The sequence below is a fragment of the Lygodium microphyllum genome, chromosome 22 (genome assembly GCF_053477565.2).
Source record: "Lygodium microphyllum isolate KBCC chromosome 22, Lygodium_microphyllum_v1.1.10, whole genome shotgun sequence".
Taxonomy (NCBI): Eukaryota; Viridiplantae; Streptophyta; class Polypodiopsida; order Schizaeales; family Lygodiaceae; genus Lygodium; species Lygodium microphyllum.
Window position 1 is genome coordinate 115933127 of NC_141156.1, and position 21817 is coordinate 115954943.

Consider the following 21817-nt stretch of genomic DNA (forward strand, 5'->3'; position numbering starts at 1 on the left):
CCATTTTCAGCCAGTTGGTTGCCTTGATGTTCATGATTAATGAGGAATTTAAGGCTACTTTCTTGCTTTGCACCCTACCATAGAGTTGGGATACATTTAGAACTGCTATGCCTTGAAGTTCATGATTGATGAGGAATTTAAGGCTACTTTCTTGCTTTGCACTCTACCAGAGAGTTGGGATACATTTAGGATTGCTATGAGCAATTCTAATGTAATCTTGTTGTATGATGATGTAGAGAGTGCTCTACTTATGGAAGAGATGAATCGGCAGAACAATGCATCTAGCAAGTCTTCCGGTGCTTTGCATACTAGGGGTAGATCACAGCAAAAGGGCAAATATGATGGAAAGGGACACAGTAAATCAGGTGGCAAAGATGTTGAATGCCATCATTGTGGAAAGAAAGGTCACTTTAAATGCGACTGCTACAAATGGAAGAAAGAGAAAGGAAAAGGCAAGAATACAAATGATATCAAGGAAGAGAAAAAGGATAGTCAGCCTAAGAAGAGCAGTGTAAAAATTGAAGAGGTGAATGTAGTCACTCATGACAGTGACAGTGGGAGTGATGTACTCTTTGTCTCTTCACACTAACATTGGGTTAGGAGATCGTCTAGGGCAACTAGACGACCTGATAGGTTTGTTCCTGGTGCAATTAATGTGGCTGAATATGTCATGTTGACAGACTGTGGTGAACCGTCTTGCTTCAAGGAAGCAGTGGACAGATATGACAGCAAGAAATGGTATAAAGCCATGCTGTCAGAGATGGAATCTCTTGAAAAAAATGGCACTTGGGACTTGGTGCAGTTGCCTAAAGAGTAGAAAACCCTTCCATGCAAATGGGTTTACAAGATGAAGGTCACTTCTAGTTCCTCACCGAAGTATAAAGCAAGATTGGTTGCAAAGGGGTACAAGCAAGAGCATGGAATTGACTTTGATGAGATTTTCTCTCCTGTAGTCAAGATGACTACATTGAGAACCATTTTGGGCTTGGTTGTAGGCGAAGATATGGAGCTCATACAGATGGATGTAAGGTCTGCGTTTTTACATGGTGATCTTCATGAAGACGCATATATGCGGCAGCCTGAAGGATTTGTGGATAAAGGGAAAGAAAAGATGGTATGTAAACTCAAAAGGAGTTTGTATGGGCTAAAACAAGCACCAAGAGAATGGTATGATAAGTTTGATACATTCATGCAGTCCCAAGGCTTTCATAGAAGTGAAGTGGATGTGGATCACTGCTTGTACACCAAGAAGGCAGCAGATGGCAGCCTGATTATCTTGGTTTTGTATGTTGATGACATGGTGATTGTTGGCAGCAATACTCATGCCTTGGATTCATTGAAGGAAAGTCTTCATGGCAGCTTTGACATGAAGGATCTTGGTGATGCAAATCACATTCTTGGCACATGCGAATACTCAGAGATAGATCGAAAGGCTTACTCTATCTATCTCAGCAGGAGTATATCTCCAAAGTTTTGTAGCGTTCCAATATGGAGGGGGGGGGAGGGGGGAATTGAGGTTCTAAATTCTCCATATGTGAAAGTTAGTGCAGAGGACAGCCCTACATCTGATGATGAGAAGGCTGAAATGGCCAAGATACCATATGCTTCAGCTGTTAGCAGTTTGATGTATGCTATGGTTGCTACACATCCTGACATTGCCTTTGCAGTGGGAGTGGTTAGCAGATACATGGCAACCCCTGGCAAGAAGCATTGGGATGCAGTGAAAGGTATTATGAGATACCTCAAAGGCACAAAGGAGTTGTGCATTTGCTTTGAAAAGCAGAAGGCATCTGTTGTTGGCTTTACGGATGCAGATTATGCTGGTCATGTGGATTGCGAGAAGTCCACTTCTGGGTATGTGTTTACTTTCACAGGAGGAGCAGTCTCTTGGATCTCCAGGCTACAAAAGTGTGTTGCATTGTCTACTACAGAGGCAGAGTATGTGGCTGCCACTGAGGCATGCAAGGAGGCTTTATGGCTTTCACGTCTGGTGGGAGAGCTTGGTATCACAGAGTTACCTGTTCTCCTTTGTGATAGTCGGAGTGCTATTATGCTAGCACGGAATCCTGTCTTTCATGCAAAGACAAAGTACATACAGGTGAAGTACCACTTCATTAGAGATATACTTGACAGCAAGAGCATTGAGCTTGTCAAAGTGCATACAGATGATAACCCTGTAGACCTTCTAATGAAGGGTCTTCCAGTAGAGCGATTTGCTCATTGCCGACAAATGATGGGAGTTGGATAGATATATGTATTTCAGCTTTATACATAACTAGACTTAGCTGATTCTTTTCTCCTCTTAAGGCACATTGCCTTTAGGTGGGAGGTTGTTGGGAATAAAGATCTCATGCCTTTTAAATGTGCTCGGGTGTGAATACACCCTTAGCGTTTGTACTTACACATATATATCTATCTAAAAACCTAATGGTACACTCGTCATTGTACTTGAAAACGTGCTCACTCGTTACAATGCTCTTTCGCACTCTGTTTGTCTCTCACTGCCCATAGCGACTGTTTGCCTCGATCTCCGTGGCTAATTGGTCCTAACAACAAAGAAGCAAGCTTTGTCCACACTTCTGCAGCTTTCTGCAGCCTACGCACATGCACTAGGACAAAATCATGTAAGCTCATAAAGAGGAAAGATCGAGCTCTTGAGTTGAGCTGGTTCCATAAAGCCGCACGATCCATCAATGATCCAATGGTGGGACCCTCCACTGGACGGGGAATAGGGTGGGTTACAAATTCCCAAAGATCGAAGGTATCAAGGATACACTTCACCTTACATGACCAAAGCTAGTAGTTGGAACCATCAAGTTAGTCTTCTTTAGGCAGAGAAGGGAGTAAGGGCACCTGTATAAAGGGTGCCATGGACGGCATATGAAGGCCAACAAAATGAGCCTGTTGTGAAGCATGGAGAGAACGGGCACAAAAATCTCTCCGTCTCTTAGAGGAAGGAATAGAGACCTTATTCTTTGAGTCAACAAAGAACTAGTGATAAGATTTCTTCGTATATATCTGCAAAACGCCAACAAAAAGTTATGTTTGCCTTGAGGCAGGAGGAATCAGCTAGGATATAGAGATGCAGAAATATCAAAATGTTGATGTGGATGCTCTCGCTTACTTTGAAAGGTTGTGTTTGACTGGACAAGGTAGTCACCTAGTAGGCTCTAGATGATGATGCTTGAGCACCAAATGTAGTCACTAGCTACTAGGAGCTTGCGTTTTCAGCAAACGCAAATGTGGATGGCCTCATGAACTCTGTCCTTTTCAGATACCATTCTTTGATACCATGTGAGAGTGCGCAATGGAAGAATGAACTCAAAGATAGAGAAAGAGAGAGACAATCTGCAAGAGAAGAAGGAAAGAAACCTACTCTAAACAAGGAACAAGTGTTGAATACAGAAGGAGGATTGATTAGTCCCTGCACGCATCTCATGGCGTCAATGAGGGCACCAGATGAGGCTGATGATGACGGCAACACCAAAGACGGAGGAAGAAGATGGAGTTTGAGTGTGCACCTATCAAGGAAGGAGGGAAGAAGATAATTTGACTGACTGCCAAGTAGTGCAATGGTACGGGAGTGGAAAGAGATGTGAATTGAGGTTGGATGGATTGTCAGTGGCCATGAGAGAGCGTCAATGTGCCTCCAAGTTCGAAAAACGTGCGTCATAATGAGCTATTTTATGAGAAAAAGGTAGATTTTATTGTTGACTATAAATAGCTAAAAATCCCAAAAATTGGCAGACTAGTATTTAATGCTGGTGAAAATGCTAGAAAAATCGCAGAAAGGGTGGACAACGTCCGACAGGTGAGGCAGGCTAAAGAATATAGGAACCGCTCCTCAAAATACACATAAAATCCCAACTGGAGAAGAAAATGCATTGAAATGCAATAAATTGAGTGCTCTAGAATGAGCTACCTCCTCCATCAAAACAAGTGGTAGATAGGTTAGAGCTCCTAAAGTCCTTCTCTGACTTAGACTGAGGCTCACAGATAGGAGATAACAAGGCATGACAAACATGACTGCTAACACCTTTTTCTTCCGTCCACCTAAGAACAACTAGCCCCAATCTCTTTGAGTTGCTGGTCATGCTCCAAGACAAGCAGTGAAAAGCTCCTCCCATAAGAGTGTCTCACAGGTCCTCGATCTAATAAGGCTAGTGTAGAAGACAATTGAGGAGATGGCATTGATTCAAAAGGATCATAGCCATGTCTTCGGAGGATATCATCTGACCAAGAGAGGCAAGCGCAACCCTCATGTCCTCCATCTTCATGATGTGTTTCTGTGAGAGTGCGCAACGGAAGAAGAAACACGAACACAGAGGGAGAGAGAGAGAAAGCAGAAAATCTGCACTGACTGAAATGAATGCTGAATACTCTGAAATGGACTGATCAGTCCCTGCACGCAGCCCGAAGCGTCAGTGAGGGCACCAGATCAGGCTGATGATGATGGTAGCACCGAAGACGGAGGAAGATGACGGAGTCGGAGTGTGCACCTGCCAAAGAAGGAGGGAAGATGATAATACAATTGACTGCCAAGTGGAAAATGGCTATAAATAACCAAAAAACCCATAAACTGGCCTACCTGAAATTTGAGGCCATAAATATGTCCGACCAGCATTTAATGCTGATCTGACCAGCATTTAATGCTGGTAAAAATGCCAAGAATGCTCAGAAAAATCTCGGAAAGGGTGGACAATGTCCGGTAGGTGAGACAGGCTGAAGAATGCAGAAATTGCCCTGGGAAATGCACATAAAATCCCGACTGGAGGAGAAAATGCACTGAAATGCAATAAACTGAGTGCTCTAGAATGAGCTACCTCCTCCGTCAAAACAAGTGATAGACAAGTTAGAGCTCCTAAAGTCCTCGTCTGACTTAGACTGAGGCTCACAGGCAGTAGATGACAAGGCATGACAAACATGACTGCTGACACCCCCTCTCAGATCCTGGATGTGGCGGAAGGCCAAGGGAGAAACGGATCTTGGGGTGGCAAGAGGAATGCCAAGGTCAATGAAGTCCGTCGATGAAGAGTGCCAATGAAGAAACTCCTTGTGATCCTGGGAAGCCCCCTCTAAAACAGTAGGGGCCAGGAAATCCACAGCCACATCACCGAGATCATCCCCCTTTGAAAGGGATGGGGGGTACGAGGGAACCACCGGAGGAGGGGGTGGGGGATGGGAAGGAACCTGTGGAAAAGAGGGTGCACAAGTGGAAACGGGTGTAGCAATAGATAATTGGGTCGGAGGTCCCTGCATAAGAGAAGGGGAATGGAGCCTATAAAGCCTGCTCTCCTGCCAACCTGTCGCAATAACAGCCCCTGTAGAAGAATCCTCAATACAAATGGCCTGCTCGGTGAAGACAACTCGGGTACCAAGCCTAGTAAGGCCATAGACTAAGAGGAGTGGAAAGCCCAAGTCAGGAACATAAAGAGCCTGGAAAAGGGAGCTCGACGTGCGGTCGAGAAATAAAGGCAAGTGCCAACACCACAAATAGGCACCAAAACAATGTCACCAACAGTGATTGAACCCTCAGAAGGGCATAGATCCTGTAACAAATCACCTCGGGGAGTCATATGACTAGAAGCTCCACTATCAACCAGCCAAGGCCTCTCAGAAGATGAGGCAACCACTGAGGAAGGCTCCTCCAAGTCAACAATATGAAGGAACACTGACTCATGGGTAACCGCTGGAGTAGAGGTAGAAGGCTCAGATGTATTAGCTCCATCCTTCGCTCCTGGACGAAGGTGAGGGTACTTTTTCCAACATTTCTTCTCTGGATGTGTCCCCTTCCCACAGTATGGGTATTTAGGCTGCTCTGAGTTGGAGTCAGAATTGAAGAATTCCCCTGTCTTTTAGCCTGTGACTTCCCTTTCTTTTGTGTCCCCCCTCTCGAACCTGCAACAAAAGCTGTGATGGAGGTGGATCCACTGGCTACCCTTTGGCGCGCTCGTCATGCTCCAAAACAAGCGGGGCAAGCTCCTCCCATAGAAGCTTCTCATGGGTCCTCGATGTAAGAAGGTTGGTGTAGAAGATATCAAAACGGGGAGATGGCAGCTGAGTCAAAAGAATCATGGCCATATCCTCGGAAGAGATCATCCTGTCAAGGGATGCAAGCTCATCCCTCATGTCCTCCAACTTGTTGATATGATTCTTCATGGAAGAAGAATCATTAACAACGAGCATCCATAATTTCTTCTCGAGAGTAATCCGATGGGCAAAAGTCTTCTGATGGTACAAAGAAGCAAGCTTTGTCCACACTTCTGCTGCTTTCCGCAACTTGTGCACATGTCCTCCAACTTGTTGATATGATCCTTCATGGAAGAAGAATCATCAACAACAAGCATTCGTAATTTCTTCTCGAGAGTAATCCGATGGGCAAAAGTCTTCTGATGGTACAAAGAAGCAAGCTTTGTCCACACTTCCGTTGCTTTCCGCAACCTGCGCACATGCACTAGGACAGAATCCTGTAAGCTCATAAAGAGGAAAGATCGACTTGTGAGTTGAGCCGATCCCATAAGGCCGCACGATCCATCGATAATCCAATGGTGGGATCCTCCACTGGATGGGAAATAGGGTGGGTAACAAACTCCCAAAGATCGAAGGTATCAAGGATACACTCCACCTTACACGACCAAAGCGAGTAGTTGGAACCATCAAGCCGGTCTTCTTTGGGCAAAGAAGGGAGTACGGGCACCTGTATAGAGGGTGCCATGGAAGGCATATGAAGGCCAGTAGAATGAGCCTTCTGTGAAACATGGAGAGAACGGGGAATAGAGGGATCTCGGTCAAATGGGCTAGGTGACCTCCGGTCGTCGCGTGAACTAGCACGAAAGTCTCTCCGTCTCTCAGAGGAAGGAATAGAGACCTCATCCTCTGAATCAGCAAAGAACTGGTGATAAGACATCTTCATATATATCTGCAATCACCAAACAATTTGCAACCAACAGACAGTCAAGATGGAGCCGCCTATGTCAGAAAAGACCTAGAAGATGCTGTCGCCTGCAAGAGGAGAGAGAAAATGCTGCCGCCTGGAGAAAAAAATTGTCGCCTATCCTCCAGATGATGACGCTTGCTCCTCTGCTGATGTTGACCACCTCCTGTTGGCTGCGTTTGATGCAAATGTAGGCTGCAAACACCTAGAAAACTGTCGTCTACTCCTCCTGATGCTGCAAAACAACAAAATGCAGGTATGGAAGGCTGCGTTTCAGCCTGGACAGCACTGCCAAGGGCTGGAAAGGAGGGAAGAAAGGCTGCACTTGATGGTGTCCTCCTCTGCAATGGAAACTCTCCTCTGTGCTCTCAGTTAGGCGATGATACCATGTGAGAGTGCGCAACGGAAGAAGAAACACGAACATAGAGGGAGAGAGAGAGAAAGCAGAAAATGAAGGAAGAAAATCTGCACTGACTGAAATGAATGCTGAATACACTGAAATGGACTGATCAGTCCCTGCACGCAGCCCAAAGCGTCAGTGAGGGCACCAGATCAGGCTGATGATGACAGCAGCACCGAAGACGGAGGAAGATGACGGAGTTGGAGTGTGCACCTGCCAAAGAAGGAGGGAAGATGATAATACAACTGATTGCCAAGTGGGAAATGGCTATAAATAGCCAAAAAACCCAAAAACTGGCCGACCTGAAATTTGAGGCCATAACTATGTCCGACCAGCATTTAATGCTGGTAAAAATGCCAGAAATGCTCAGAAAAATCCCGGAAAGGGTGGACAATGTCCGGTAGGTGAGATAGGTTGAAGAATGCAGAAATTGCCCTAGGAAATGCACATAAAATCCTGACCGGAGGAGAAAATGCACTGAAATGCAATAAACTGAGTGCTCTAGAATGAGCTACCTCCTCCGTCAAAACAAGTGATAGACAAGTCAGAGCTCCTAAAGTCCTGGTCTGACTCAGACTGAGGCTCACAGGTAGGAGATAGCAAGGCATGACAAACATGACTGTTGACAGTTTCTCCATAGAGGAGTCATCAAGATTGAGTATCCACAACTTCTTCTCAAGGGAAATCTTGTGGGCAAATGTCTTGTGCTGATGCAAAGATGCAAGTTTCTTCCACACTTTTGTGTCAATCTTCAATCTATAAGCATACACAAGGACAGAATCTTGCAAACTCATAAAGAGAAAGGATTGGGTTCAAGAGTTGAGCCGATCCCACAAAGTTGCTTAGTCCATAGAGTCCCATCTGCTGGATTCTCCTTAGGACAAGGGATAGAATCAGAGAGAGAGCCCAAAGATTAAAGGTGTTGAGTATGCACTCCACCTTACACGACCACAACAAATAGTTGGAGCCATCAAGTTTGTCTTCTTTGGGTAATGAAGGTAAGACAGGAACCTGTATTGAGGGTATCAAGGACAATAACTTCATTGAGGATGAATCCTTCTGTGATAGATGAATAGAAGGGGGATGGGTGCTAACAGGGGATTCCTCTTGCCAACTATAATTGCGATGATCGTATCTCCATTCAGAAGTGTCTAGAAAGAAGCTTCTCCTTTGAGTCATCAAAGTGCATGAATTGGTAAGACATTTTGATCTTGCAATCACCTAGAAAGCTGTGGTTGACAAAGAAAGGCTGTTGCCTACCACGGAAGGGGATCGCTTGCACCAGGAAGCTGTTGTCGAGAAACCGCAAATTTGCGTTTGCTGCAAAGTGCAGAAAATAGGGGTTGCTTGATACCTAGATGTTGTTGTCCAATCTTCTAGAGAAGTTGCTTGGTTGCCAGGAAGGTCAAACGCGTAGTGGACCACTTGTATGAGCTGTAAATGCAGCTGAAAATCTACATTTGATAAATTTGGGCTGCTTCTCTTTGATGAAAACTTGCTTCTCTGCAAAAATCTGTAGATTGTCTTCACACTTGGGCAATGATACCATATAAGAGTGCGCAATGGAAGAGAAACACGAACACAGAGAGAAGCAAAGAGAGAGAGAAAGAGAGGAAGCAAAAGATGAAGGAAGAATACTGCACTGATCAAAGAAGAATCCTGATACAATGGGAATGGACTGATTAGTCCCTTCATGCAGCCCAAACTGTTAGTGAGGGCACCAAATCAAGTTGATGACAATGGCAACACCAAGCACAGAGAGTCTAAGTGTCAGAGTATGCACTTGCAAATGGAAGATTGAAGACTAAAGAGTATGTATGTTTGCTAAGTGAGGGGTGCGGCTATAAATAGCTAAAATACCAAAAAATTGGCTGACCTGCTCGTGTAGGGGCCATAAATGCTGACCAACCAGCAGTAAATGCTGGCTACTGAAGAGAAAAATGCTAGAAAAATAGGGGAGACTTGAGAAAAATCCCAGATGATAATGACAATGTTCGGCAAGTGTAGGTAGATTGTGGAAAGTAGGAACTGGCCTAGTAACGCACACAAGAAGCCGACAAATAAAGAAAATGTACCTAAATTGCTAGAGCTCCTATGTCTCCATCAGACTTTGATAGGGCCTCACAACCAGGAGATGACAAATTGACATGACTAAAACATAAGACATTTCTACTTTTCTAGATTTGAATTTGAAAGTCATAGCCCATGCAAATTCACCAACGGTGGATGTTACTTGCTATAGGCAATCGATTGGGTCGTTAATATGGCTCCTAAATACTTGGATTGATTTGTGTTTTCTAGTAGGTTTGCTTGTAGGGTTCATGAGTGGACCCAAGCTGGTTCATTGGAAGGCTGCAATGAGGATTGTGTAGTTCCTAAGGGGGACCCCTAACCTAGGTATTTATTATCTTGCAGGTACAAGAGATTCAACCTTTGTTTTATAGGGTTGGACGGATTTAGACTGGGCGGGAGATGTTGATCACAATCAGTCACAACAACAAGATATTACTTTCTTTTGGGTGTAGATGCTATCTCTTGGAGTAGTTGCCCTAGTCATTTGCACTTGTTTTTTCGCTGAAGATGCACTCCACAGCCCATTGTATATATGTACTTTCATTTCAGCATTAATTCACTGCACGTTTTTGCATTCTACAGTATCTTTCTCTCTTCCTCTTCTCTCTGTATTTATTTTCTTTTAGTCTGGTCATACACTTCCATATTCATTGCACTCTAACACACATGTCAATGTGTATAGGTATGGGGTTAGGGTTTGGCAAAATCCCAAGGCTATAAAATAAACCCCTAGCCTTGTACTTTCATATCATGAAGTATCACATCAATGTAATCAGCTTGTTACATGTGCAGAAGCTCTCTCTCTCTCTCTCTCTCTCTCTCTCTCCCCCAACACACACATACACAAACCATGGGGCTATATTCACCATAGTTGCTCTCACCTCGTTGAGCTCAACCCTACTATAAATATCCAATATTGAGCATGAAAGTAGTAGTGCTAAGGGGCCAAGCTCTCCTTGCAAGGGTTGGTGTCCCATACCACCAGCCCATGCCATTGATGTGTGGGTGAGATTGCCCCTAAGCCTAGAGTTGTGGTATATTGATCACACTCGATAGATGTTGTACAAATGAGCCCTTGAGTCCTGTAAAGTCCTTTACAGGACTCTTAACTCTCTTAGCCTTTAGCAAGTGCTTCACACCTAGTCTTCTAGTTACCCAAAGTCGGTGATCAATGTTGCAGCATGTAACCAACTTTTTGTGTATAAACTATTATGAAGATATATTGGCACAATGGCTCAAATTAATTTGATGCTCATATAACTTGAAAGGTGATTAGCCTTATTTGAGTGCTTCAAAATACAGTTTCATATTCATCTTTTAATTCAAGGATGGCCAATGGCCAGAATGCCCTATAATTATGCTTGGGCCTGTTGGCTTGCTTATTTTTAGTCTGTTAGTCTTATCTAGAGTGCCATCACTATGGTATGATACTTGGTCTTAAAGACCCATTTGACTCTAATCACCTTTGCCGAACTGGGCCAAGGCACAAGATCCCAAGGGCCATTCCCCTCAATTGCATCCAACTCTTGCTCCATAGCCTTTTTCCAATGTGTTGACCGTAGAGCATCACGAGCCATCTTGCGGCTATCATGTCAGAGTGCAGCGATGCGGAAGCGTAGGACAAAGACTGAGAGAGAGTGAACACAGAGAGAAGAGAGAGAGAGAGAAAAAGAGACAGTGTAAACGCAGAAAATCTGCAGTGTAGTATGCTGTATAGAGTGCATAAATATACTTGGGGGCAAAGGAAATATCTGTGTATGTCTCCGACTTGATGACCTCAATCTCTGTCAGCCTGAGCACAGTCTGTCTCAGCCAACAGATCTCAAGATCAGAATCTGAAGTGAATAGATTCTGACATGTGCCACAAACCGGCTATAAATAGCCAAAAAAATAGGAAATAATTGCACCAGGTCAGCTGCATAAAATGTAGCCAACACTGCAGTAAATTAGCCGACTGTGTAGTCCGACTGGACAGAACTATTGCTCGATTGCCCAGTGCCACGTGGCATCCTGCTGTACCGTTGACGTGTCCTTGGCAGTGACGTGGAACCTGCTGTACTCTGCTCTCCACCGACTGTCTAGGAAATGACTGTCTAACACCCCCTCTCAGATCCTGGACGGGTCAAAAGATTGAGGGATCTGGAATGCTGGTGAAGAAGAGCCTGGGAAAGCGCCTTCGTAAACAAATATGTAAGATTATCCTCCGTCTTGCAGTACTCCACATCAATGGTCCCATCTAGAAGCTTCTCTCGAATGAAGTGATACTGGATCTCAATGTGCTTCATCCGGGCATGGACTACATGATTCCGTACCAAGGCAATGCAACTCTCATTCTCACTCCGCAGAAGAGTAGGATGAGTCTGGGGGTAGCCAAGCTCCTCCAATAATCTCCGAAGCCACACAACCTCACATGTGGTGGAAGACGCAGCGCGATACTCTGCCTCAGTAGAAGAAAGGGCTACTGTGGACTGCTTCTTACTACTCCAAGAGATAACACTTGTACCCAAGGTAAAACAATAGCTTGTAGTAGACCGTTGGTGGTCGACATCGCCATCCCAATCCAAGTCACTCCAACCTGCAAGAACCAGATCAGAAGCATCTGTACCTGTAGGATAAGAAATTCCTAAGTCAGAGGTCCCCCTCAAATACTGAAGAATCCTCAGGGACAGCCTGCCAATGCACCTGTTTGGGTTCAGTCATGAACACTGCCAAAAGACCCACAGCAAAACAAAGATCAACACGAGTGTTGAGAAGCCAAATCAAGGATCCAATCAACTGACAGTAGCGTGAAGTATCCATCACGAGAGAATCTGAGTGTGAAGTGGACTTCCAGTTCGGATCCATAGGAGTAGTAATGGGCCGACAAGTCTCCATCTCAAAAGTCACCAAGAGCTCCTGAATGTACCTTTGTTGAGAGATGAAAATCCCCCTCTGAGACTGATAAATCTCGTGACCCAAGAAGAAATGAAGAAGCCCCAAATCTGTCATCTCGAATGTTTGATGCAAAGCTGTCTTGGTCTCTCGGACCTTTTGCGCATGATCCCCTGGCAGAATCAAATCATCAACATACAGCACAAACAAGACATGACCAACCTCGGAAGTGTGAACATAAGGTTGCGGATCGGCCTTGGAGCGCCGATATCTCAACTTCGACTGAAGAAACGAGTCAATCTTCTCGTTCTATGCATGCAGAGCCTGCTTGAGGCCATAGAAGGCCTTCTTTAACCTGTAAACTTTCCCATCAGAGGATCCAAAGCCAAGAGGTTACTCAACATAGATCTCCTTGTGCAAGTCACCATTTAGAAAGGCTGACTTTACATCCAACTGATAGACATGCCATCTCCTATGGCCAGCCAAGGCAAGCACAACTCGAATAGTCGCCATACGAGCAGTGGGGGGGCAAAAGTATCATGGAAATCAATGCCGGGGCGTTGAGCAAAACCTTTAGCAACAAGGCGTGCCTTGTGCTTGTCCAAAGAACCATCACTAAGCTACTTGGTCTTAAAGACCCACTTGATACCAATCACCTTCTTGTGAGAGAGACGAGGCACAAGAAGCCAAGTGCCATTCCTCTCAATAGCCTCTGACTCGGCTTCCATAGCCTTCCGCCAATGATTAGACTGCAAAGCCTCCTTCACTGAAGTAGGTTCACGATCCTGCATAACACGGGTCAGCAAACAATAGTTGGACCAAACAAGCTCCAAAGAATGTGCCTGATTCCTTCGTGACCTCTGCGGTCCATCTTGTGGTTCCCACTCCTTAGGGACCCCCTCGATCCCTGAATCTCGGAGTGTGTCACGGGCCCAACGAGGAGGACGAACCTCTCCCCGTCGCTCACCATTTGTTGAAGACTCCGGTACATCCACCAGCGGAAGCTCCTCGAGGGTGGCCGGTGGAAGAGAAGACTTTGAATTAAAAGAAGAATCTCCATCAAGAGGCTCTGGCTCCAAAGGAACTATCTCGGGAGCCCAACTCTCCCCTGGATGTCCAAGAACGAGATGCTCCTCACCCCCCTCTGTGGCCGGAACTTCCACGACGAACCGCACATCGCGGCTCGTGTAGACATCCTGCTTGACGGGATTAAACAAATAATAACCTTGGGACTGGGAGCTATAGCCAATAAAAACCTGTCATCGGGAAGCCGCCTCGAACTTATCACGCTGTGTCTTCGGAATGTGCATATAAGCATCACACCTAAAGATCTTGAAATAAGAGACATCAGGCTTAGTCTCGAAGTAAGCCTCAAAAGGTGTCATCCTGTCAACGGCAGAAGTGGGAGATTGATTGAGGATGTGAACTGCGGTAGCCATTGCCTTGGCTCACAGAAACTGAGGTATCTGTCGGTGCTCCATCATGGTGCGTGCCATCTCGATCACACTTCGGTTCTTCCACTCCAAAATGCCAATCTCTTGGGGAGTGTTGGCGTTAGCAAACTTCTGGTGAATGCCCCTATTTGCACAAAAACAAGCAAACTTATTAGACATAAATTCACCTCCCTTGTTTGAATGCAAGGTCTTCAGTCACCGGCCAGAACGGTTTTCCTAAAAGAGAATCCAATCCTTAAAGTGAGAGAAAGCCTCCGACTTTAAAGTCAAGAAATAGGCCCAAGTCATCCTGCTGTAGTCATCTACAATCAACATGAAGTACAAGCTCCCCTTGAGGGACTCGCTCATCGGGCCACAAAGATCCGTAGATACAAGCTCCATGGGTGAAGTAGACCGCCTCGAATCTTTATTGGAAATCGCATCCCAATGCAATTTTCCATGAATGTAGGAGACACATGGCTGATGGCTCACCTCTATGTTCGGCAATCCTCGGACAAACGATCCTCGTGACGCCTTCCGAAGGTACTCGTAGTTTAGGTGGCCAAACCGAGCATGCCATAGCTCGGACTGTGTCTAAGAAGTAAGAAGAAGAGAGATAGGAGCTGGGGAAAACTTCAACTTGTAGATGGCATCCTCCTCATATTCTGCAGAGAGAACCTTCCTCAATCCACGATCAAGGACGCGAACAGTATCACTGTCAAACTCCGCCAAGAGACCAAGAGTATAAATCTTATGGACCGAAAGCAAATGATACCCTAAGCCTGGCACATGCAACACCTCAAAAGTGTGGGTACCAACACATCCATCTGGAATAAGCTGCATCTCACCCTGCACAGCAATAGACACAGAAGACCTATCTCCAATGAGAATCTGCCCACGCGAAGGTCACAAATGGGCAACACCATCGGAAGGAGTCATGTGCTGTGAGGCACCACTATCCACAATCCACTCTCAAGCTTGGGGAGCTGTCATCGCAGCATTAGAAGTCTTCGATGTAGAGTCCTCAATGACTGCTAAGTGTAGAAAAGCAGTTGATGAGGGTGCAGCCACCACTCCAGAATCCTTCGTGTCCTTCTTCTTGGTGCCCTTTTTGTCTTTGTCGGGGCAATCCTTCTTCCAATGACTGGTCTTACCTCAAATATGGCAAGTCGATTCCTTCTCCTTGTCCTTCTTGGATTTGTTGTTGTTCTTCTTATTCTTTTGGTCCTTCCCATTCTTCTGAGATGCTTGACTAACCAAAGCTTCCGATTTGGAAGCATTTTGTCCCTTCAATTGTTCCTCTTGGTCCAAGACCATAGGAATCAACTCTTTCCGTTGAAGAGTCGACTTCTGCCATGATGCAATAAGGGCAGAATAAAAGGTACCGAATCATGGCGGCAACTGGGACAATTAAGTGATTGCCATGTCTTCGGAGGAAATAGGCTTTCCCGCATTTTAAACCTGCATCTGAAGCTGCTGAAGCTTGTTGATGTATTCTCGAAACGAAGAAGACTTATTTACGGACAAGGTCCGCATCTGCACCTCCAAAGAAACCCTCTTCATTAGGGTCGTCTGGTTGTACATCTGATCGAGCTCCAGCCATATCTCTCGGGCCACTGTCATGTACTTGATGTGAGCTATCACGGCTATAGTGCAAGACAGAAACAGAAAAGATCGAATCTTGGCATTGAGTTTGTCCCAATGAGACTGGGCCTTGGTCAACTCCGCACGAGCATTGGAAGAGAGTTTGGACTCATCCCTCATCGAGGGCCTGTTAATCTCCTCCATTACCAGTTCCGCCAAATCATAAGACTCCAAAATGGCCAATATCATCACCCGCCAAATGCAGTAATTGTCACCATTAAGCTTTTGATTCGATGGAAGAGCTGGTAGGTCCATTATCGCATGGAGTTCCAAATCAGTCTCTGTGGACATGTTAACCTGCAATACTTGCATAAACGCAAAATCAGTCCCCTCTGGCTATGTAAAGGCAGCCTTCTACGGTTGGTTCCTCTGCTACCCAAACCTTCTTCACCCGTCGGAGGTGATGAAAAAATAAAATCTGCAATGGAAGGCCTCAAACACAGCCTTCCTCCCCTTCGAATAGTAATAACCTGCAGCAAATTCACTGATTAGACTCCTTTCCCGCATGCCTACGCTCGCTTCAGCCTTGATCCGATGCGCAGTCCTCCTGCTCGCCCTCGAATCCTGGAAACGCAGCCTTGTGTCGCGCTGAAATCTCCTCTTCAGATAGGTTCAACCCTTAGTCAGTCCATCTTCACAGCTCTGATACCATGTCAGAATGCAGCGATGCAGAAGTGTGGGACAAAGACTGAGAGAGAGTGAACACAGAGAGAAGAGAGAGATAGAAATGGAGATAGTGTAAACGCAGAAAATCTGCAGTGTAGTATGCTGTACAAGAGTGCAGAAATATACACGAGGGCAGAGGAAATATCTGCGTATGTCTCTGACTTGATGACCTCGATCTCCGTCAGCCCAAGCATAGTCTGCTGTCTCAGCCAACAGATCTCAAGATCAGAATCTGAAGTGAATAGATTTTGAAGTGTGCCACAAACTGGCTATAAATAGCCAGAAAAATAGGAAATAATTGCTCCAGGTCGGCTGCTTTAAATGCAGCCGACTGCAGTAAAGTAGCCGACTGTGCAGTCCGACTGGAGAGAACTAATGTCCGACTGCCCAGTGCCACGTGGCATCTTGCCATACTGCTGACGTGTCCTCTGCACTGATGTGGAACCTGCTGCACTCTGCTGTCCACCGACTGTCCAGGAAATGACTGTCTCACATATCACTCCTCAAAGACTCCCTCGATCACTAAATCACGAAGAGTATGATGCGTCCAACGAGGAGGAGGCCAATACTCCCCTCACCGCTCTGCCTTTGTTGAAGTCTTTGGAATGTCCATTGGTACCAACGAAACGGGTGAATCCGGTGGTGAAGCAATCTCCTCCTCCACTAAGGGTGAAGCCTTGATAGACGAAGGCTTTAAAGGCATTGGAATAGGTTCCCAATGGTTGCCTAGATCTCCAAGGATGGGATGCTCAACACTCCTCTTTGCAACTGGGAACTCCACGAACCGAACATCTCGACTCGTATATACCTCTTGTGAAACAGGATCATAAAGCTTGTATGCCTAGGATTGGAGCTATACCCCATGAACACCTATCTTTTGGAAGCCAACTCAAACTTGTACCACTTTTTCATCGGGATATGAATTTAAGTATTACACCCAAACACCTTGAAATAAGACACATTCCGCTTTTGACCAAAGTAAGTCTCAGGTGTTATACCAACCACGGGTGATGTGGGGGATCGATTAAGGATATGGATAGCGGGGGCCACTACTTAGGCCGAGAGACACTATGGTGTTTGCCAATGCTTCATTGTAGTTTGCGCCATCCCAATCACATAGTGATTCTTCTACTCCAATATGTCATTCTCTTGAGGTGTATTCGTGTTGGCAAACTTCTATCTATGCCGTGATTGTAATTTGATGCTCATATATCTTGAAAGGCGATTTGCATTATTTGCGTGTCTCAAGATATGGTTTAATGTTCATCTTTGTATTCTAGGGTGGCCAATGGCCAAAATGCCGTGTAATTATATTTGGGTCATCATTGATGAGATATCCAAGATAAATTAAAAGTTTAGTTGGGCGGTGAGATTGACTAGAAAGCCCTGATCTGATGACTAATACTTTTTCACTCGTGTAGTCACATTGACTAGAAGCCCATATAATGAGTGGTTTCAGAAAGTGAAATATGATCTGGTGAACCTATACAAATTAAGCTCCCAAGAATCTAAATTTTGTGACTCCTAAAATTTAGGAGGTAAATATTTTTGGAAGTTTCTCAAATGGAAATTGTGTTGTATCAAAGGCTTAGAACTTTCACAAGCAATGATTTTCTTGTTAGTAACTATTTCAAATTCTTAACCATTTGAGAGATTTTTAGAGTAGAAGGTGTAGAAGCTTCTTTCTCTAGAAAATTGACATGTGGCATCTAGAATAGAATGTGTCATTTTGAAATAGACAAGTGTCTTTGCTTGTCATTTTGCTGAACACTTGTTATCTTCAACAAGTACTTCTCATTTAGCCTATAGTTTCCACTTTTGAGCACCCAAACCCCACACCTATATATTGGAGGTCCCTCTCTTCATTTTGAACAAGCTCTAACATTGACATTTCAGCCACATACTTTGTACATGCTTATCTAGCACTCGTTCAAGAAACTCTTTCTACCGAGTTTATGTAAAAATCAAGGTATCCTACTTTTCAGAATTATAGCAAATCAGCCCATTGTGATTCTATATGGTTTAGGCGCTCGTTGGCCGTGGTTTGTTTCAATAAAATCTTGTAAAGGGCAAGGGGCCCGTTCCCCTCTCAACGTGGTGTTGTCTCTCTTCGTTCTCTCTCTCCCTCCATCTTCTAATTTTCATGGTGATAATTGATTAAGTTGGTTAACTTCAAAGTATTGTCATTCTCACGTTCTTCCCCGCCACTATCTACTCCAATTTGTAGTTGGTGTTGCTCAAAACTCAGTTTCAGCTATGGACTGGCCGTTGTTCACTCCAATGGTTTGACAGGCTGCTCGAGTTTGTACTGGTTTTCAAAAATTAAAAAATCACAATTATACCTTCCTGATTGGGGTTCGACGGGTTTCTCTCTTCATAGCATCGTCATTGCTTTGGCCTGGACATTGGTCTAGTCCCAAAGTGATGTTAGCCACCAAAGGGAATAGCTGGATGATAAAGCTGGATAGAAAGGGGATATGGACAGCAGGTGCACAAAGAGGCAGATAAGAATATTTTAAGACGTGAAGGAAGGATTCAGGAGGCTGGGAGTCAAGAGAGAAGACTTATGAAGTGATCCATATTTTGAGGAAGAGAATATGTGGTGCTTGAATGCTGCTGAGGGTGTTGAGGTAGAAGAAAACTGAATGACAATGCCAGCAAATGAAACAGACTCCACTCCAATTTTTCGACAGGCTGCTTCGAGTTTGTATTGGTTTTCAAAAATTAAAGAATCACAGTTATACCTTCCTGATCGGGGTTTGGTGTGTTTCTCTCTTCATAGCATTGTCATTGCTTTGGCTTGGACATTGATCTAGTCCCAAAGTGATGTTAGCCACCAAAGGGAATAGCTGGATACTAAGGCTGGATAGAAAGGGGATATGGACAGCAGGTGCACAGAAAGGCAGACAAGAAAATTTTGAGATGTGAAGGAAGGATTCAAGACGCTGGGAGTCGAGATAGAAGACTCATGAAGTGATCCACACTTTTTGAGGAAGAGAATATGTGCTTCTTGAATGCTGCTCAGGGTGTCGAGGTAGCAGAAAACTGAATGACAACACTAGCAAATGAAATGCAAGGGTGTGGGAGGCAGAATGGTGCTCAGAGTCTGCATATTTTGAACATGATTCAAAAAGGCTGTAAATGAAGTCTCCAGAGATGCGATGCAAAACTTGAGTAGAAATCTGGCCCTGCACAAAATGTGCAAGCACTGAGTGAGGGTGCTGAGGATGAAGGAACAAAAGAAAGTGGGGAGAATGAAATTGCTGTAAGTACAATACCTCATCAGTGGCAGCCACAAGTAAATGACAAACTCTAATAGCTGGGCGGCCCCAATAAAGTGGCTGAGTGGACCAAGGAGTACTAGACAGTTGTCTAATGTTCCTCATAGTGATGGGGCTGACAAATGGGAGATGACCATATTGCTAGTAGACAGGTAACTTGTGTAGCTCTACCAAAATAGACTAAAGAAAGCTTCAGAGTCTACCTGGATATTTGGGACCAGCTTTAAGATACTGTCTTCTCTTCTGATTCCTCCACTCTTTCATCACCACAGAAGTTTGATTCTCCAATGAAATGGCATAGGTCATTAGAAAAGAAACCAGAGTGTCAGTCCCCCATATCTTTGCACTCCCTGGTGGGACAATGCCTCTCATGATCTAAAGGCTGAATGGCTTGCCTTGTTACCAAATATAAGGCTCCTTGGTTTCGAGATCAGAACTTTTGTCTTTAGCACTGAGAGGCTGGCCCACTGCAGCCCGCAAAACTTCAGTGACCTCAATGTACTGAAAGCTTGAATTATCAAGGTGCCATGACAAGGGGGCCTTCCAAGTTCTACCTCATATGTCTCGATGGAAGGCACAATGCCATCAGCAATTATGGCAAAACATCTTCATCATGCTTTTCTTTCTTTATGAATCTATAGTGAATATTAATGTGTGGTGGGAAAAGCAGCATCGGAAGGTCGGCTAATTCCTATTAACCTTTTGGTTGCCAAAATTGTGCATTTGTCACACAATGGTCAGTGTAGTGTGTAATTGGATATTGATGGTGCTTGTTCAATAATTGGTTCTGGTGAATGTTCGTGACATTGTTTTGGTGGAGAACCTGTATGTGAAGAAGGCAACAGTTATAATCAGCGTATTGTTCTCTGACAATCACACATGGGAATCATTGCAAGTCAAAGGATGAACCATCAGGAAGCAAATTGTGTCTCTTTTCACTGCGTTTTTTTTTTGGGCAGGCTCGTCAAATGTGGAGCAATCAGTTGTAATATGTGTGTGTACATCTACGTCTCTCTCTAAACACACACACACACACACACACACACACACACACACACAGACATATATATATATATATATATATATAGAGAGAGAGAGAGAGAGAGAGAGAGAGAGAGAGAGAGAGAGAGAGAGAGAGAGAGATGATTTCTTTCATAATGAGAGTGGATCTATTTCAGTGGCGAGGAGGGTCAGCATTGTTAATGGAGGTGGGGGATCAGAGACGAGTAGTGAATTTGCCACCTGGTTTACGAGGAAAGGTGGGTGGCGCAAAGTTTGAAGAGAAGTGCCTGACAGTGACGATGAAGGCTCGCTAAACGAGACGGATTAGAGCCTTATTTAACCATCCGTTCTGATTTGTCTAGTGCCTGAATTTCTCTGAGGTCCCCACGACCCAAAACCCAGTTGTTGAGTTACAGAGCTCCTGAAGGAAATTGCAGAAGATGCTGTACTAAGACAGTCCGCAGCAGCACGAAACGTTCAAAATAGCATCATGCTATGCTGTTGCCATAATAAAGCAGTGAGCAGCATGTCGGTGTCACTACCACAAAACACTCCTGCGAGGGAGGGCAGGCGCTTTCCAATCTTCTCTGCAGTAAGAATTTGCCTTGTGTATGGATGAATTCATACAGATATCACCCAACAAGCCGATCTCAATCCAACGATCCAATTAAGTGGTAATAATAATCAACCACCTACAAATTAAGGGCACATTTTAGCGCAATGGCTTTTATTCTAAGTTTTTTCTGGGTGAAAGAATTAGACATTCCGGCTAAAAAATTGCTCTAAAACTCTAAAAAATAAGGTTTACTAGCAATGATTTTCCGAATTTTTCAAACTCTTTCACCTTTGATCAACGAAACATTTTGTTCACCTGTTCATAATTAAAAACCATGGGGATCCCTCATTTTTTTAAACCTAAGTGGTATAGACAAAAGAGTCTTTAGTCGGTCTCACCTTGAGCTTTGAGGCATGACTCAAGCAATAAGACTTGTAAGCTTCTTAATTAAAAACCATAGGGATACCTTATCTTTTACCTAAGTGGTATAGGAAAGAAGAGTCTTAAGTTGGTCTCACCTTGAGCTTTGAGACACGACTCAAGCACTAAAACTTATTAGCTTCTTAATATTCGTGCCTTTAACACTTGATATTTAAATTCAATAATGAGCTCACATGAGGTGTATTGGATCATTGCGCCTTTATGTTTTCTTGTACTACTTTTATGATGCCCTTTGGCGACAAGTGGCTAAACACTTTTGAAAACATGCAAGGCTAATAATGCATCTTGTTCGCCTTAGGTCTTGCTTGAAACTCTACTTTGCCCAACATTTTTTACCATGTAGTTATAGGTCATCGAAATTGAAGTTATAGATTGAGCATGGTGGCAACATGCAATTGGAAGAGGTTATATGTTTGGCTTAGTCAATGTCAACAATTGTAACCTCGAATCTTGATAAATTTATTAAGTGCATTGATGAAACAAATTAAGTAATTTGAGTGGATTAGACAATTTGGT

At 44.4% G+C, this 21817-nt stretch overlaps 1 protein-coding gene across 1 annotated transcript in view; it reads left to right on the forward strand.

Moving 5' to 3' along the window:
- LOC148017530 (P-loop containing nucleoside triphosphate hydrolases superfamily protein) overlaps positions 1-21093 on the forward strand; it is a 57172-nt gene extending 36079 nt beyond the window's left edge. The window contains exon 7 of the mRNA XM_087662977.1: positions 20481-21093. Coding sequence (XP_087519103.1) covers positions 20481-20618 — 138 coding nt within the window. The 3' untranslated portion in view covers positions 20619-21093. The remainder of the gene's footprint in view (positions 1-20480) is intronic.
- The last annotated feature ends 724 nt before the right edge of the window (positions 21094-21817 follow it).